Here is a 12,997-nt window from a genome sequence, read left to right on the forward strand (position 1 = left end):
GGAAGAAAAAGCCCTGCCTTATACCATAAAAATCAAGTACTCACGTACTTGTTACAGGTGGCAGGATATTTGTTTCTACAGTTTTTTGGCTCCAAGAAATTACACTTTCAGTACCCATGTAGTGAGGAACCACTGGCAAACTGCTGGAAATGTCTTCTGGATTAGTCAGTGTACCATTTTATAAAGTGCTTCTGGAGTTAAAATCTGCCAGGTTGTCAAAAGTATCCACACTTTTGCAACCAAGGATAAAAGAATCCCAATGGGTATCACTGAGTCCTTCCCAGCTGGGTCTCATTATTGGCACTGCTGCTTTAACCTCCGAGGCGCTGGCCCTCACCCCAGGCGAAGCCTCCTGGCCGTTCTTCAGGTAGTGGATTGTAATTTGGATCCTCATCTGGTGTATCAAAAATAGCTTTCCTAAAAGACAGGCAACAGATATAATTTGGTCCCAGAGTCATCTAAGGTCCTAGGTAATACAAAGTCAGTTCAGCTCCCACAGGGGTCCACCAATAGGTAAGTATTACACTTGCCTGACAATTAAACAGTTACCATATTGTAAGAGCATCTATAATATTAACATTTACATTAGTTTTAATCTTTTGCCAGTTTTTACTACAAAAGCAATCCATATCATAATAATTATAGAGAAGGAGGAAATACAGATGAACAAAATATCCTAAATTTCTAGAGGTAATTATTGTCCATGTTTTAGTTATTCTTCTGCAACTTTTACATGACCTAATTTTACAAAAGTTAAATCACACTACATCTGTTTTGTAACCTGACTTTCACATATTTATCATTTCACAATGTCTCCCCATAATCAAGGTATCACCATGTCCATCAACAGATGAATGAACAAAATATGGGAGGTATGTACATATAATTTTTTTTTTTTTTGAGATGGAGTCTCACTCTGTCACCCAGGCTAGAGTGCTGGGTTCAAGTGATTCTCCTGCCTCAGCCTCCCAAGTAGCTGGCATTACAGCTGTGCCACCTGGGCTCAGCTGAGATCACTGCACCCAGTCGAACAGAATGTTATTCAGCCTTGAAAAGGAAGGAAATAGGCTGGGCACAATGACTCACACCTGTAATCCCAGCACTCTGGGACACTGAGGCAGGTGGATCTCTTGAAGCCAGGAGTTCCAAGATCAACCTGGCCAACATGGCAAAACTCCCATCTCCGCCAAAAATAAAATTAGCCTGGCATGGTGGCACACGTCTATAATTCCAGTTACTACTCAGGCGGCTGAGGCAGGAACTTGCTTAAACCTGGGAGGCACAGGTTACAGTGAGCTGAGATTGCTCCACTGCACTCCAGCCTGGGCAACACAGCAGGACTGTCCCCCCCCAAAAAAAGACGGAAGAAAATTCAGAAACATGGTACAACATGAATGAACCTTGAGGACTTTAAGCTAAATGAAATATGAAATAAGCCAGACAAAAAAGAACAAATACTGTATGATTCCACTTATGAGGTAACACAGAATAGTCAAATTCAGGGAAGCAAAATAGAATGGTGGTGGCCGGGGTGGGGTGGGGAGTTGTTTAATGAGAGTTTCAGTTCTGCAGGATGAAAAGAGTTCTATGGATGGTGGTGACGGAAGCAAAATAGTATGAATATACGTAATGACACTGAACATTTAAAATTAGTTAAGATGGTGAATTTTATGTTAGGTATTATTTTACCATAATTAAAATTTTTAAAAAATTAACAATGCATCCCAAGAAAAATTACTGCAGAACACAGGAGGGGACAGTAAATGTCCAAAAGACTCTCTAAGTACTACAATGTAAGTATAGTACAAAATGAGTTTTTAAAATTCCTACAAATTAACAATGAAAACAAACATACCAATAGAAAAAATGGGCAAAGAGCTCAACAAGCAACTCATTTTGTTTTGTTTTTGTTTATTTTTTTTTTATTCAACAAGCAATTCAAAAAGGAAATCCGTGTGGTCATCAAACATGAGAATGTTGGCTCTCACAATAATCAAAGGAAAGTATATTAAAAACTGAGATCCCGGCCGGGTGTGGTGGCTCATGCCTGTAACCCCAGCACTTCGGGAGGCCAAGGCAGTTGGATCACCTGAGGTCAGGAGTTCAAGACCAGCCTGACCAACATGGCAAAACCCCATCTCTACTCAAAATACAAAATTAGCTGTGGCACATTCCTGTAATCCCAGCTACTCGGGAGGCTGATGCAGGAGAGTCACCTGAACCTGGGAGGTGGAGGCTGCAGGGAGCCGAGATTGAGCCACTGCACTCAAGCCTGGGTGACAATGCCAGAATCCATTTCAAAAAGAACAACAACAACAAAAACAAAACTGAGCTCCCTTCTACTGCTCAAACACTAGCAGTACAGGGAGTCAAGAGCCCATCAGACCATGAGTACATGAAAGTGGTCTGACAAGATGTTAGCCTGAGCAGGGCGGGGAGTGCATCCCCATAAGAGGGCAGCCTGGTCTGGGGAATCTGAGGCTGAGTGAGATGAGCAAGGCATCCATACTGGGGAGGTGACTATGATGAAACACTGGTTACATATGGGGGTAATTAGATAGGTAAAAACAATCATATTAAGAATCAGATTAGGACAATTGGGAAGGGCAGATGGAAAGGAGCCGTACATTCATATAATCAAATAATACTCAGCAATAAAAAGGAACAAATTACAAAAACATACAAGAACATAGATGAATCTCAAAAACATTATGTTGAATTAAAAAAAAAAAGCGTTTTTTTTTTTTTTTTTTTTGAGATGGCGTGTAATGGCACCCAGGCTGGAGTGTAATGGCATGATCTCAGCTCACTGCAACCTCTGCCTCCCGGGTTCAAGCAATTCTCCTGCCTCAGCCTCCTGAGTAGCTGGGATTACAGGCATACACCACCACACTCCACCACACCTGGCTAATTTTTTGGTATTTTTAGTAGACAGGGGTTTCACCATATTGGTCAGGCTGGTCTCAAACTCCTGATCTTGTGATCCACCAACCTCAGCCTCCCAAAGTGCTGAGATTACAGGCATGAGCCACTGCGCCCCGCCTGAAAGAAGCCTTATACAAAGGAGTACATGCATACTGTATGATTCTACTTATGAAGTTGTAGAACATGAAAAACTAATCTACAGAGGACAAAATCAGAATAGCTATTGCTGGCCGGGCGTGGTGGCTCACACCTGTAATCCAAGCGCTTTGGAGGCCAAGGCGGGCGGATCACCTGAGGTTGGGAGTTCAAGACCAGCCTGACCAACATGGTGAAACCCTGTCTTTAAAATAAAAAAAAATTGACAAAAAAGAATAGCGATTGCTTCTTGGGGGACAGGTGCAATGACTGACAGGGAAAGACATCAAGGAACTTTCTGGTTGATGGTAATTTTCTGCCTTGATAGATACACATGTGTGCATTTATAAAAATTCATTAGTTGACACACTAAAGATTTGTGTATTTTGTTGCACATAATTACTAAACTCTAGTTAATGATATACATACTAAAGTATATAAGGAATTAAGTATATCTATAATGGCACATACATTTTGGACTGGAAAGCTAGATGGAGGGATAGGTGTGCAAAAAGAGTAGGGAACTATTAGGCCGGGCATGGTGGCTCACACCTGTAATCAGAGCACTTTGGGAGGCCGAGGCCAGCAGATCACCTGAGGCAGGGAGTTCAATACCAGCCTGAGCAACATGGAGAAACCACATCTCTACTAAAAACACAAAATTAGCATGGTAGCACATGTCTGTAATCCCAGCTACTCAGGAGGCTGAAGAATTGATTGAACCTGGGAGGCGGAGGTTGTGGTGAGCCAAGATTATGCCTTTGCACTCCAGCCTGGGCAAAAAGAGAAACTTCACCTCAAAAAAAAAAAGGCAACTATTGATTACAGAATCTATGTGGTGGCTAAATGAAGCTCACTCTAATTTTTTTGTGATTTCCTATTATTGGAAATTTTCATAATAAAATACAGGAGGAAACAAATAGAAAGGAAAAAAGGTAGTATGAACCATGGGGTAGTACTAGAAATGGTAGTATAAACCCATGTTTTTGAAAATAAACAGATCTAAAAATATACATGCATATACATTATCATACATAGATATAATTCCATTGCTCTGTCCACCTAAAGGATCTGGGAATAGCAACACTTCAATAGCAATGAGCACATCTAGCACCCAGATCTCGGCTTCTAAATACCATTCTCCACTTTAAAGGAACCAGGGCTCCTTGAAGAAACAGCTGATTCCAGGACTGGATCAAGGAGAGCACAACATGAGCCTTGTGTATCTTGTTGAGCCAGAAAACAATTGCAAAAAAAAAAAAAAAAGTGGGGTGTGGTGGCTCACACCTGTAATCCCAATGCTTTGGGAGGCCAAGAGACAGGAGGATCGCCTGAGGATAGGAGTTCCAAGACTAGCCTGGGCAACATAGAGAGACCACATTTCCACACACACAAAAAAGCAGAGCCTGGTGGTGTGCGCCTGTAGTCCCAGCTACTTGAGAGACTGAGGTGGGAGGGTTACTTGAGCCCAGGGGTTTAACAGTGAGCTATGATCATATCACTGCACTCCAGCCTGGGCAATGAAGTGAGACCCTGTACTGCATTTGTAATTTCCTGTAGGACTGAAATTGTTTCAAAACATCTTTTAAAAATCATAAATAACGAGACATCATTCTATAACTATCCAACTAGGAAAGGATAAATAAAATGCCTCCCTTGTTTGATAAGGATGTGGGGAAATGAACACATACATGCTAGTTGAAATGGAAACTTGAACATCCATTCTGGAAGGCATTTGGCAACAAAACAGCAATTCTACTTCCAGGAATTACATTTTGAAAATAATCATGGATGTGTGAAGAAACTTAGCTAGAAGGATATTCACCACTCCAATTATAGAAGAAAAAACCAAAAAAAAAAAAAAAAAAAAAAAAAAAAAAAAAGCACTAATGTAAATGTCTATCAATAAGGGATTAGTAAAATTATGCCATATCCATACCATGGAATATCATCTAGCTGTTACAATTGTGTAACACTTTATGATGGAAAAAACAATTATGACATATTAAGTTTACAAGGTTACAAAATTGTTTTTTGAGACAGGGTGCTACTCTGTCCCCCAGCCTGAAGTGCAGTGGTGCCATCTCAGCTCACTGCAGCCTCAACCCCTCTGGGCTCAAGCAATCCTTCTACCTCAACCTCTCGAGTAGCTAGGATTACAAGCATATGCCACGATATGCAGCTGATTTTTATGTTTTTTGTAGAGATGGGGGTTTTGCCATGTTGCCCAGGCCGGTCGCAAACTCTTGAGCTCAAGTGATCTTTCTGCCTTCACCTCCCAAAGTGCTGGGATTACACGCGTATGTTATGTTGTCCAGGCTGGAATGCAGTGGCTATTTTAAAGGCCTGGCCAAAGAATAGCAGTGGCTATTCACAGGCACAATCATAGGGCATAACAGCCTTGACTGGCTCAGCATTTTAAAAAAAGTGCACAGATAGTAAAGACTGAAGAATACCTATAGAAAAGTTAACAATGGTAGCCACTGCTACATCCAAGTGTCAGGATCGTGGACAATTTTACTATCTTGCTTAACTATTCTACAACAAACATTTTATAACAAAAACTCACATTTTATTTTTCAAGTGAGCCCTTTTTAATATGGTATCTCCCAAGGACACCAAATTCCAGAGTAGAAAGAGGTCTCATAAATCAAAAGTTCTGCTGCACTCCAGCCTAGGTGACAGAGCGAGACCCCATGTCCCCCCTCAAAAAAAAAGAAATCAAAGTTCTATCTCAGGAAACTGAAGTGCAAAAAAGAAGGGACTTGCTATAGGACTGGTCAGTAGAACAGCTACACCTGGTTTCCAGTTTAAAGCTACTTCCACTCTGCTTCACTGCTTATCTCAACCACCTGCTTGGCAGGCCAGAAAGTCCACCATTAGAAACTTTCCTCAGTTTTGCTCATTTTGCTATCTTACTTCACTAAATGTGGACAGCAGCTTTCATAAAAAACAGTAGGCTCCTCCTGGAACAGGAAGTTCTAGTGGTCATCTGGAACAACAATTACCAGGTTATTCCCAAGATATCCTGAGCCTGTTAACCTTGCTCTGGCCACAACCCTGGCACTGTCTGTTACTACCCAATCCAAGTGCTCTTCAACTGCAGCCAGCTTGCTCAATCTGTAAATAGTTACTGACCTCAACCACATGTACTAGGAGCTAGGAGAGCCCAAGAAAACACAGATCATGACCCCCTATCCTGGTTTGCCTGTAAGAGTATGTAAATACTCACAAGATAGATGGTGTTTTCAGAATTCTTATTCCACCAGGCTGATTAGGAAATACATCTTCCAAGAAAAAATATATGTGTCCAACTGCAATACCTAAAGTCAAGCAGAAATAAAGGATGAGGGAGACAATGAAAATTTAGATTGCAGGCATACCTACCAACATAAATTGCCTGTATTTAGGATGAATGGCAGCATAATTATTAATGAACTAATATTGTTGTCTTTTACAATACTTATACATGAAGGCCAAACAGAATATACATGAAAAACAGTGACAAAATACATTTACAGGTAAAAGAATTTAAAAAATAGTGAGAAGAGCCTTACCCAAAAGGTCCACAATGATTGAGTTCCCCAACAACAAGGAAAACCCCATGAGCACCCAGGGCAGAAAGGGGGCCTGGAAGTTGAGAAGGCCGAAGAAGTTCATGCGGACATAGGGGTTTCTTCGGCTCCACACGTAGACGAGCATTATTGTAAAGGCCTGGCCCAAGAAAACTAAGCTCACAAACAAACCAAAAAGCTAGCAGATAGCATTAAGGAAAATATCAACATTAAAAGTTTAATAGGGGAAGACTGAGCAGGAGAACTAATATTTGTGTTCTAACAAACATTTAAGCTGGAAAAGTCAAGTTGTTACATCTTTAGAATAGAAAGAAAAAAAAAAAAACAACAAAATAATTACCCAGAGCAATCATGCAAAAATCTGCTTAGGCTAAATTATCGAGATTGCAGCTACTTTAAACACTCTGCTTTCGTGAAGTTCTTGCCTCTTTGGAAAATGTGTTAATTCTTTGGTCAATAATTATACTAAAGCTTGCTCATGGTTAGCACCTTTACAGAGGTGAATAAAGCTAGCTGGAACAAAACCATCTTGTCCAACAGTAGCATATCTAAGACTATTGTATAGATGAAAATTCTTTTTCTAAAAAATAATTTATCGGTTTTGATAGCCACCAAGTAAATGTCTTACCAACTTAGTTTAAAAGTGAAGTACACCAAGCAGCAATGATATAACTGAGACACTTAATAGTAACCCACCTGGGTTAAAAGCTCCTTTGACTTGTTCATCCTGTTCAACCTCTAGCCTTGGAAACTTGTCACAGAAAATGTGCTGTAAAATAAATGATGGTGGGCTGGGTACGGTGGCTCATGCCTATAATCCCAGCACTTTGGGAGGCCAAGGTGGGCGGATCATCTGAGGTTGGGAGTTTGAGACCAGCCTTACCAACATGGAGAAGAAACCCCATCTCTACTAAAAATACAAAATTAGCCGAGTGTGGTGGTGCATACCTGTAATCCTAGTTACTTGGGAGGCTGAGGCAGGAGACTTGCTTGAACCTGGGAGGCACAGGTTGCAGTGAGCTGAGATTGCACCATTGCATTCCAGCCTGGGCAACAAGAGCAAGACTCCATCTCAAAAAAATAAAATAAATAAATGATAGTGCCCTAATGCTAAAATCTGGAGGTCTACTTTTATCTGTTTGTTCAGAGTATCTAGTGAATTGTGGGAGGCAGATGACAAGCTTTAGGAAGAAACAGCGTGTTCTTTAACATTTTCCTGTATGTGTTCTATTTGTTGAAGGATACGGTCATTAAGAATCCACCAAAAAGGAACATAAATACAAAGTCTGCTGTCCGACCCCGGAAAGAGCCTTCTTCTAGCATTCGACAGTAACGGTATCTTAAGTTCCAAGTTAAGAAAATATTAAGCACACGAGTATGAACAAAGTAAAATTTACTGTTATGTAAGTACACTTGGATTCCATATTATTTGTAAGAAGTCAAGTCTTCATTTGTGTAAGAATGTTTGAGTGGCAATGTCATTACCCTTCTTTTACCAAGCGTTTTAGAAAAGGTCAAGACCAGCACCATATTTTACAAACCGTCCCTAGCTGGCAACTAATCCACATAACATACAGACGTGCTTCCGGTCTCCTATTAAACCTTTAAAAAATTGTACAGTCTTTCCTGTGCTCAGCTGCACCATCTTTGCTTTTCCACAACCTAATTTGGAAGAAATCCGTAGCAAGAAGCCTTGTGTGTTAAACTACTTTTCCAGACCTGGTATGAGCACCTCAGTCAATATAGATGAATTATGATGAGAAAAAATTTTATTGGAAACTTACCAGAATGATATCCTAAATAGGATTTAAAATGGATGCCTGCCATCCTCAGGAAGGAATGCAGCTGCAGATGAGCTGAACTGTAACTCCCTCTTAACAGAGAGGGCAGGGGTGGAGGAGGAATGCCATATGGCCCCAACTGCCACTGATCAGAGCTGGGGTTTTCCTCTCTTTCAACACATTGGAACTTGACAAGCCTGGCAGACATACCACCGTCTTTCAGCCAGTAGTTCCCGCAACCAGGACCCAAGGAGACCACAAGTTCCCACTCCTCATAAACCCACTCTAAAACTTATGCCCAAATTCTGCTAAATTATCATTGTATTCAAGTTGTTTTACCACTTTGTACCTGTTGATGTTACTGTGGAAATATACCTCAGTTAAATCACTTCTCCCCTCCCTTGATCAGATTTGTAAGCAACTAAAAAGTAGAAGTGGTATCTTTTTATGGTTAAAACTTCCCATTTGAACAGTGACCTACAAACCTTTTCAAAACATTACCTAACCAACTACTTTATGTACCGCTGATCCAGAAATTATAGCTAAGATGGTACCAAAAACAAATAACAGGATTAAAAGCTTCAACTTAATCTTTTACTTCCTAAGAAAACAAAGTTTTGATGCTTATCCCATTTCATAAAGGATACAGAAAAATCATGTTAAATAAAAAATTGAATCCAACTGGCCCAAAAAATAAGAAATTGGTGATTAATCTCCATATCTGTCAAAAAAAATCAAGAGAAAGATGTATTAAGTCAAATAAATTACCAGGAAACGGTTCCATATGAATACAAAAGACACATCCTATGACTATGATGGTTGAGAAGCCTTGGACAGAGTTATATTCTGTTCTGAAACAAAATGAGGGCATACAATCCGATGTTAGATTTTTGCTGCTTTTAGTTAAAAGTTTGAAAGACATCATTGAGACTGTGAGATTTATAATAGGACAGAGAATTTTAAATTGTGATTGTCTTATGGAGAAAGTTTGGTAGAAAGACGAGGTTCATTTGCTGAACAGAAAACAGTGCTTTCATACATAGTATCATCATATAATAAATAGATCTGACATGCCAGAGAAAAACTTCAGGGTCTAATATAAATTGCTGAGAAATGTTTACATTAGGCAGTCAGAAACATCACAAAGAAAATTTTTTGATTTTTAATTAAAAAATTTTTAACGTATCCAAGACTGAGTAATCTATAAAGAAGAAAAAAAACCTTTTTTTTTAAAAAAAAAAAACAGAGACAGGTTCTCACTACGTTGCCCAAGCTGACTCAAACTCCTGGCCTCAAGGGATCATCCATCTTGGCCTCCCCAAAGTTTTGGGATTATAGGCATGAGCCACTGCACCTGGCCAGAAAGGAAAATTCTAAGGCAAATATCCAAGTTCTAGTTTGAACAAATGGCCAACTCCCTGCAAGAACTATAGTCTACTTGGGAGATACAAGAACACTCATTTTCTTTTCTTTTTTTTTTTTTTTTTTTGAGACAGATTCTTGCTCTGTCACCCCATCTGGAGTGCAGTGGCGTGATCCCGGCTTATAGCAACGTCTGCCTCCCAGGTTCAAGTGATTTTCCTACCTCAGCCTCCTGAGTAGCTGAGATTACAGGTGTCACCACAACTGGCTAATTTTTGTATTTTTAGTAGAGGTAGGGTTTCACCATGTTGGCCAGGCTGGTCTTAAACGCCTGACCTCAAATTATCCACCCACCTCAGCCCCCCAAAGTGCTGGAATTACAGGTGTGAGCCACTGTGCCCAGCTGAACACTCATTTTCTTGTTGGAAACCCTGATACAGCCTTCCCTACCCAACGTCTCCACACCCACAGTATTCACTCACAATGGTAGAGTATTTAACATTTAAAAATTTCTACTACCTCTTGTGATTGTAATAATCCTGTGAGACAAGCAGGCTACCCCCCATTTCACAGATAGGAAACAAAAAGACTTAATGAAACTGACTAGCTAGTTATTCAACTAACAGTTGAACTTTTAAATATCCTGACCAAGGACCCACAGGTTGTAGAGGGAGACTCTGCTGGCAACGCTAGAACTCCTAACTCCAAATGCACAGTGTCTTCAAGAGTTTAACCCCAGGCAAAGTAAAGCCAAGCAAGCCAAGCAGGAAGTTAAGACTTACTTGGATGGAACTACAGCTCCATGTGAGTATTGTGGGAACAGAGTGACAAGAGATGACAGGACTGCTTTACAAATCACTAAATTCTTGAGAACTGGTAACTATTAATGTTGAAATAATTAGTTCTACATATCAATTATCCAGATTTTAGAGTCCTCATCCTAGTGAGGAGACAAGCATATAAGTAACTGCAAAGTAAAGGTGAGAGATGCTCTAAAACAAAGGAGGATGAGTACATAAAGGTTACACAAAAGCTGCATTTTGAAAGGCAAGCTAGAGCTCAACAGGTATAAAGTGAATGAAACACAATTGAGACAGAGGGGACAGCATGGGTAGAGGCACAATTATTGGCTTTTGGGTCTCTCCCCTACTCCAACTATGGTCTGTAAGATCATCCTGGAACAGGAAATCCCATCTCTCTTTTAGCATTTTATTTTGAGATAGAGTTTTGCTCATCTCCCAGCCTGAAGTGCAATGGCACAATCTCTGCTCACTGCAACCTCCACCTCCCGGGTTCAAGTGATTCTCCTATCTCAGCTTCCCCAGTAACTAGGATTACAGGCATGCATCACCAGGCCTGGCTAATTCTTGTATTTTTAGTAGAGTCAGGGTTTTACCATGTTGACTACACTGGTCTCAAACTTCTGACTTCTGGTGATCTGCCTGCCTCAGCCTCCCAAAGTGCTGGGATTACAGGCGTGAGCCACCACCCCTGGCTGCTGTTAGCATTTTAATCACTGGAAAGGACTCTCTCCCACTGTAATCTAATAAAACACCATGTTGCTTTACATGTTGGTCTTTTGGAATTTTGCTAGTATGATCTGATCCCTGGAAGACAGATCACAATTTAAAAGCACTAACAGAATTGAGTTTCTGGACCATGGTGATAACACCAAGGTGGTGTGTGTGCCTAGGTGGTGAATGGACAAAATAAGGCCATCCCTTTGTGACAACCCCTAAGCAGCCACCTGGTCAGTCTCCTCTCAAATTACAACATTAAATCTAAACCAGTGATACCAAATACAGGAACTGGGCATATCAAAACGATGCAGGGAACTTTTAAAAATAAAACACAGATTTTAATTCCTACCCTTGCAAATTCTGACTTGGTACTTGTTGAGGAACTTGAGAATCTCTTCAAAGTTCCCTAAGGGATTCTCAAGTCCAACCAGGTTGCAGAATCACTGCTTTATATCCTGACAAAACAATTATAATCAAAGGTCCCCAATGGGTTCTTTTTTAGGCTCGAATGTAACAGGATTTGCTACTAAACTGTAAGAAAAGGAATAAACTGAAGCATTAATCACTATTGTGATGAACCACTTACTTGAAAGTGTTTAAAGATTAATTCAGGATTGAAGTACAACTGAAAAGGTGTGATCAATTCCAACTGCTGAAATAGAAAAAGAGCTTCTTAAAGCAAATCAACCAAGAGACAAAATTTCATTATTTACAACAAAGGATTAGTAGGTCTAGCAATTTCCAACTCTGAGTCACTTAGACTGATTTCCTTTAAGCCTTTCTTCTTAGGCCAGAGGAAAAGGTTGGTAAATAAATCTCTAGAATTGGTAGAATTCTTTGTATCCTCAATACCTAACACACAAAAAAAGTTTGTTTTATGTTGCAGTAGTTGAGGCTGACATAAAGAAATGAGAGGCAGACAGGTGGTGATATTTTAGACACAGGACAAGTAAAAACAGCTGCTATGACTACCCACCACATGGGCACCACCTGGAACAGCTGTGTCAAACAACAAAACTCAATTGAAATAACGGAGACTCGAGACCCTGCCACCGTTAGGGCTGGGTACCTCCAGCCAGCCCCTTATTATCCAAAGGCCCTCTTTATTATAAGCTGTTCCCCTCTCGACAGTTTCCAGCTTGCTTTCCTCATTCCTATTTCTTCCCTAAGCGGACCTTCCTCTCACTAGTCACCACGGTACCACCTAGCCATCACCAGAGCTCTCCGACACATTTCTTGGGTGGGAGGCTCCCGCAACCCTAACCCACTACAGGTCCAGCCCTCATTTGTCAGAAACTGACCAGATCCCCATGAAGCAGCACTCCCTTCTCAGGTCACTGGATACGCTTTCTCGGCGCCAATTCGAACCCCTGAGTAATCCCTGTATGCCTCCACCCATCACCGGGACCAGCCCCTCTGGACCTCCCCAACGCCCAAACCCCAGTTTCCTGAAGACTCAGTCATATCCAGCACAGATAACGGGAAGGTGGCGCTGCGGCTGCTCACCACGGCTGCGGTGGTGAGGACGCAGGCAGTGGTGTAGGCGCGGCTGACCGGTGGGATCTGCAGGTACTCCAGCCGCAGACTCTGGTACGCCATCTTCCCCGCGGTCGCCCGCCCTCCCACTTCCCCTTCCGCCAGTGGGTCGCGGCGGCAGGGCGGGCCCAAAGCGCCCCCTCCCCTCCCCCCCTTAACCTTC

General features: G+C 41.2%; 1 protein-coding gene across 3 annotated transcripts; it reads right to left on the minus strand.

Annotated features, from left to right (window-relative positions):
* Nucleotides 1–226: 226 nt before the first annotated feature.
* Nucleotides 227–12,947, minus strand: DERL2 (derlin 2). 3 transcript variants are annotated; one of them, XM_039476616.2, is made up of 7 exons: nucleotides 12,805–12,931; nucleotides 11,885–11,947; nucleotides 9,064–9,137; nucleotides 7,881–7,974; nucleotides 6,618–6,813; nucleotides 6,293–6,383; nucleotides 227–417 (listed from the first exon to the last, which is right to left on the minus strand). In XM_039476616.2, the coding sequence occupies exons 1-7, from the start codon at nucleotides 12,895–12,897 to the stop codon at nucleotides 312–314; spliced, it is 717 nt and encodes a 238-aa protein (XP_039332550.1). In that variant the 5' UTR covers nucleotides 12,898–12,931; the 3' UTR covers nucleotides 227–311. The 3 variants fall into 3 exon arrangements, with proteins under 3 accessions (XP_039332550.1, XP_003931399.1, XP_039332551.1); XM_003931350.3 differs by having other exon boundaries at nucleotides 11,885–11,950; XM_039476617.2 differs by lacking the exons at nucleotides 227–417; nucleotides 6,618–6,813; nucleotides 7,881–7,974; nucleotides 9,064–9,137 and having other exon boundaries at nucleotides 6,297–6,383; nucleotides 11,885–11,950; nucleotides 12,805–12,947.
* Nucleotides 12,948–12,997: the final 50 nt, after the last annotated feature.

Source organism: Saimiri boliviensis, chromosome 17 (genome assembly GCF_048565385.1).
Source record: "Saimiri boliviensis isolate mSaiBol1 chromosome 17, mSaiBol1.pri, whole genome shotgun sequence".
NCBI classification, from domain to species: Eukaryota; Metazoa; Chordata; class Mammalia; order Primates; family Cebidae; genus Saimiri; species Saimiri boliviensis.